General features: G+C 40.3%; 1 protein-coding gene across 2 annotated transcripts; it reads left to right on the top strand.

Moving 5' to 3' along the window:
* Positions 1-867: 867 nt before the first annotated feature.
* On the top strand, positions 868-3682 carry LOC141409533 (testis-specific chromodomain protein Y 2-like). 2 transcript variants are annotated; one of them, XM_074030529.1, is made up of 2 exons: positions 868-2788; positions 3223-3682. In XM_074030529.1, exons 1-2 carry the CDS (start codon positions 1194-1196, stop codon positions 3305-3307), a joined length of 1680 nt encoding a protein of 559 aa, XP_073886630.1. In that variant the 5' UTR covers positions 868-1193; the 3' UTR covers positions 3308-3682. The 2 variants fall into 2 exon arrangements, with proteins under 2 accessions (XP_073886630.1, XP_073886631.1); XM_074030530.1 differs by having other exon boundaries at positions 1194-2792; positions 3230-3307.
* The last annotated feature ends 1503 nt before the right edge of the window (positions 3683-5185 follow it).

Here is a 5185-nt window from a genome sequence, read left to right as displayed (position 1 = left end):
CTGAGGCACAGCAACAAGCAGCCATAATTATGCATTTTGGAAGTTCAAAGGAAGAGACAAAGAATCAAGGAGACAATTTAACAAAATAGTTGTAAAAAATGCGACAGTTTAAGACAATAAATAAGCACCCAACAGGTTCAACAAACTCCAAGTAACAGAAACTCAAAGAAAGAAACTCAAAATTACCTGATAATTACTCTCTAGAACAAATACAAAGAGAATGTTGAGGATTTTCAAGAGAAGCATGGGAAGTAGCTAGTCATGCAAAGGGGACCTTCAAAAATAACCAGTGGACTTCTCATCTGTCTTATCTGTCTTCTTAGTCCCAGCTACTTGGGAGGATGAGGCAGGAGATTGGCGGCAACCTGAGAAGCGGAGCTTGCAGTGAACCGAGATCGCACCACTGCACTCCACAGCCTGGGTGACACAGCCAGATCCTGTCTCTAAAATAAAATAAAATAAAATAATAAAAAAATAAAGAAATGTCTTATGGAGTACTTCAGGGTAGAAAGAACAGACACTCAAAAGCCGTATGAATAAGCAAATTTAAGGTAAAGATAATACATGAAAAATTATCCAGGATGAAGTAATTAACAATGTGCACCTCCACAATTTGTTCTCAATATAACTTAAAACAATAATATATTTAATAAAAAATCTATGACTAATTTTTGTTTTTGACATGCAATGCATAAAGGTATAATTTTGATAATTCAGTAAATGAAATAGTGCAGTTAAGTTATATGGGAGTAACGGTTTTGTATGTTACTAAATGTAAGCTAGTATAACTTTAAAATTGTTATAACATTAGAATGTTGAATATAATCGTCATAGCAACCACAATTAAACAAAGAAACACAAAAGAGTAACCGGCAGGAAGAACGCTTTCTGTACTACAAGAGAGGGTGGGGGCTGTGGATTTAACTACTCTTCCCTGAGGCTACTGAGGAAGCTATCATGCACCATGAGACAAAGCCTAAGCTGTTCCACTAGGGACTAAGGGTAGAGAGCCTAAGGCACATAGCATAGCTGCTATTTCACACAATTTTCACTACACCCATGGTGACGGAGTAGAGGAGACTCATCCGTACGCAGAACCTGGTGAAGCACAGGAGGCAGAAAGAAGTGGCTAGGTGGAGAGGCAACTGAAACCAAGTTGGCACAGCAACTGCTCCAATCCTGTGTCTTTCTTCATGGCTTCCCAGGAGTTTGAGGTTGAAAGTATTGTTGACAAAAGACAAGACAAAAATGGGAATACAGTATATTTGGTTCGGTGGAAAGGTTATGACAAACAGGATGACACTTGGGAACCAGAACATCACCTCATGAACTGTGAAAAATGTATACATGATTTTAATAGACGACAGACTGAGAAACAGAAAAAACTAGAATGGACCAGGACAAGTAGAATTTGTTCAAACAATGCCAGAAGAAGAACTTCCAGATCTACCAAAGCAGACTATACTAAGAGCTCTCCTAAAATGCTAGTGACTGGCAAACAACACGGATCCAAAAGCAGCCAGTTATTTGCTGCCAGCAAGAACGTTAGGAGAAAGGCAGCTTTACTTCTCACCGACGCAAAGGATATGGAGTTAGTAAATTCAACCCTCAAGACATTTGCACCTGACAGTCCTGTGGACAACAAGAAAGCTGTGAGCGGCTTTCAGGAACTCAAGAAACTGGACCCTATTGCAGTAGATCAGCAGGACATGGTGGACTTCAAGGTGACAGAAGGGAAACCAATCAGGGACCCTTTGTCAGGTCCCAGTGCAGAACAGGCTGGAATAGAGAACAAGACCCTGCTACAGCCACTAATGTCTCAGATGTCTGGTTCAGTTACTGCTTCTGTGGCCACAAGCTCAGCTCCCCAAAAAGCTATAGTGGTATTAATAGACCCGTTAGCAGCCACTGGAACAGCAGACACACATACATCAGTTCCAAGAGTGAAAGGTGGCAAAAGACATGTTACTGATGATGGCAGAGACCAGTCTTTTGTCAAGAAAATGTACTTCACCATAAGGCTAACAGAGAGTGCCAGCACATACAGAGACATTGTAGTGAAGAAAGAGGATGGATTCACCCAGATATTGCTATCAACCAGATCGACAGAAAAAAATGCACTGAATACAGAAGTAATTAAAGAAATGGTGAATGCTCTGAATAGGGCTGCTGCAGATGACAGCAAGCTTGTGTTACTCAGTGCAGCTGGAAGTGTGTTTTGTTGCGGTCTTGATTTTGGGTATTTTGTGAAGCATTTAAGGAATGACAGAAACAAAGCAAGCTTTGAAATGGTGAACACCATCAAGAACTTTGTGAATACTTTTATTCAGTTTAAAAAGCCTATTGTTGTATCAGTCAATGGCCCTGCCATTGGACTTGGTGCTTCCGTTCTGCCCCTTTGTGATCTAGTGTGGGCAACAGAAAAGGCGTGGTTCCAAACCCCTTATACAACATTTGGACAGAGTCCAGATGGATGTTCTACTGTTACATTTCCAAAAATCATGGGTGAAGCATCTGCCAATGAAATGTTTATTGCTGGGCGAAAACTGACAGCGCGGGAGGCATGTGCCAAAGGCCTGGTCTCTCAGGTGTTCTTGACTGGAACTTTCACCGAAGAGGTTATGATTCAAATTAGGAAGCTTTCCTTACATAATGCAGTTGTGCTAGAAGAATGTAAGGCCCTTGTTCGCTGCAATATTAAGATGGAGTTGGAAAAGGCCAATGAGAGAGAGTGTGAGGTGCTGAGGAAGATCTGGGGCTCAGCCCAAGGGGTCGAATCCATGGTAAAGTATGTTGAAAATCAAATTAATGAGTTTTAATTGTCAGTCTGTCTGCTCAGGACCCAAGAACTAAGACGAACCAAATACATCATGAGGTGCAAGATGCCCTAATCCATCTTCATAGCACGAAACAATTTCACCCAAGCTGAAGGCTTGGAAGCAGATCTGGAAATGTCCAAGCTATGTCTTTAAATTACCATGGCATTTTTTAAGCACTGTAACTTTAAAAGAATTAATAAAACATTTCCTTGAACAAATGTGATTATTTTATACACACATAAGCCCAAATATGAAAGCAGACTGGGGGGTACTAGACTGTTCTTGCAAGCTCTAATTTGTATTTATGGCTACTACTATATATAAGCTCAGAATTGCATTTTATTAGATGTGGATGACAGAGAATTCTGTAATAACGTTCATTTTTCTTATTTTTATATACTAGAATGCAGAGTCTACTGGGGTATGAGGCAGCCTCAGCTTCCCTCCCACAAAGACAGACACAGAACTATCAGAGATGGTGCCCTTGACTTTACAGTGGCACAAATAATTCAGAGACACAAAATTATAAATGAAAAGGCTTATCTTTTAGAATAAATATTTCCGAACCAAAATTCCCTGATCATCATTCTCCTAAACTGAACATATGATTAGAATACATGGTGAGAAATATTTGATTTTCTTTTCTTTTTAGATGGCTAGTTCTTAACCAGTTAACAAAAGACAACTTTATCTCTCCAAAGTAAAACTTGTTGCACCCTACTAGTGAATTTTGGATTCTTTTTGGTGGAAATAGCCACTTTCTAATACTTGTAATGTGCACATTTAGGTTTCCTTAGACTATGTTGTAGTTACACTAAAATTCTGGAAGCATGATTAAAGGCAGAAATTTCTTTCAAAATAAAGAAAAGACCCCTAGACTCTGTATGACATTTAACATTATCAGTTTCTGTTTTTATGTGCACACAATTTTCTGGAACGCTCTACGTGATCAGCTACCCAGAAGCTCTCTGAATCCTATGCTGTTGGTTTTCACAGAAGCTGCATTACATAGGCGTAATTCAATAACCCTCTGGTCACTGGTAATGAATGCCATCTTTGTTACAGGATTTCTAGGATGTCGCCTCACCAGCCAAGAATCTCTGTGGATGATGGTACATTTCCACAAGTTTCTCTTGAGCCTGCTTGTCTAAATTTACACACCCATCTTGCAGGTTGCTCTCAGCTCAAACTATGGGCTTGAGTTTCATTTCGCTATGGATGCACCAGGCACAGAATAGAGGCAGGTGTATGGTTGACTCCATACACCTGTGTATGGTTGACTCCAGTCATTGCACACAGCTACACATGTTATCTGTGATGAGGCATGCAGGTCAGGTGCTGGTACAGGTGGCAGCTCCCTGCAAATATTTAGGTGAATCAACCATACCACAAGCTGAAAGAAATCAGGCACATTCCTCAGCCCCGGGCTCAACAAACAGGCCCAGTACAAACACATCCCACCATATATCTCTCAACTTCCTGAGCCCAGTACAAACACATCTCTCAACTCAGAGAATACCATATATCTCAACTTTAGAAAAACATCACCCGGAAAGTCCCCGATAAGGACACAGCCGTTTGTGGTTTTACTGAAAGCACGGGAACCAATAGAAAACTGCTAAATGTATAACTTAAAATGTAAACCAATTGTAATGCTGTAACCAAAAGAATTCCCTTGTTCCTCTGTAACTTTACGTATCCTGTTTACATCGGGCTATAAAAAGCAAGCACTCGCATTGTTCGAGGCCCTCTTGTATGCTGTGGAATAGAGGGACCAAGTTCGAACTTGTAGTAAAGGTTCATTGCCACTTGGCTTTGACTCTGGACTCTGGTGGTCTTCTTTGAGGAACAAACGGTCTAGGTATAACAATGAGGCATGCAGGTCAGGTGCTGGTACAGGTGACAGCTCCCTGCAAATATTTAGGTGAATCAACCATACCACAAGCTTTCTCTCCTGCAGGTACTGAAGAATGCAGTGGCCTCCAGAAACATAGACATGCCAGAAACTTCAGAGATAGAAAGATGTCATCACAGCCCTGGCCTGGGAAAGTTTAGATCTGGTCTCTTTTAGAGGCAAAACTCCTGATTTCATTTCTATTTTTCCTTTTTTTTTAAAAAAAAAAATATCTATGGGATAACTATGGCTTAAATTAGGGTTTTTAAAGGGTTCTGTCTCTTTTGCTAATGGCAATTAGAATGTATTTTCTTCACTCTGACTGCTTTTTATTTAACATGACATGCTATAGAAGAAATGTCGATTGGCCCAACATCTTTCTGTTGCCTGTAGAGCTGTCTATTTCTCAGACGCAGTAAGATTTTGGCTTAGGTATAACAAAACATCTTCTCATGTAAGACCAAACACATGG

The sequence above is a fragment of the Macaca fascicularis genome, chromosome Y (assembly GCF_037993035.2).
Source record: "Macaca fascicularis isolate 582-1 chromosome Y, T2T-MFA8v1.1".
NCBI lineage: Eukaryota > Metazoa > Chordata > Mammalia > Primates > Cercopithecidae > Macaca > Macaca fascicularis.
Note: the sequence above shows the minus strand (reverse complement) of the source record. Positions and strands in the feature narration are given on the sequence as shown.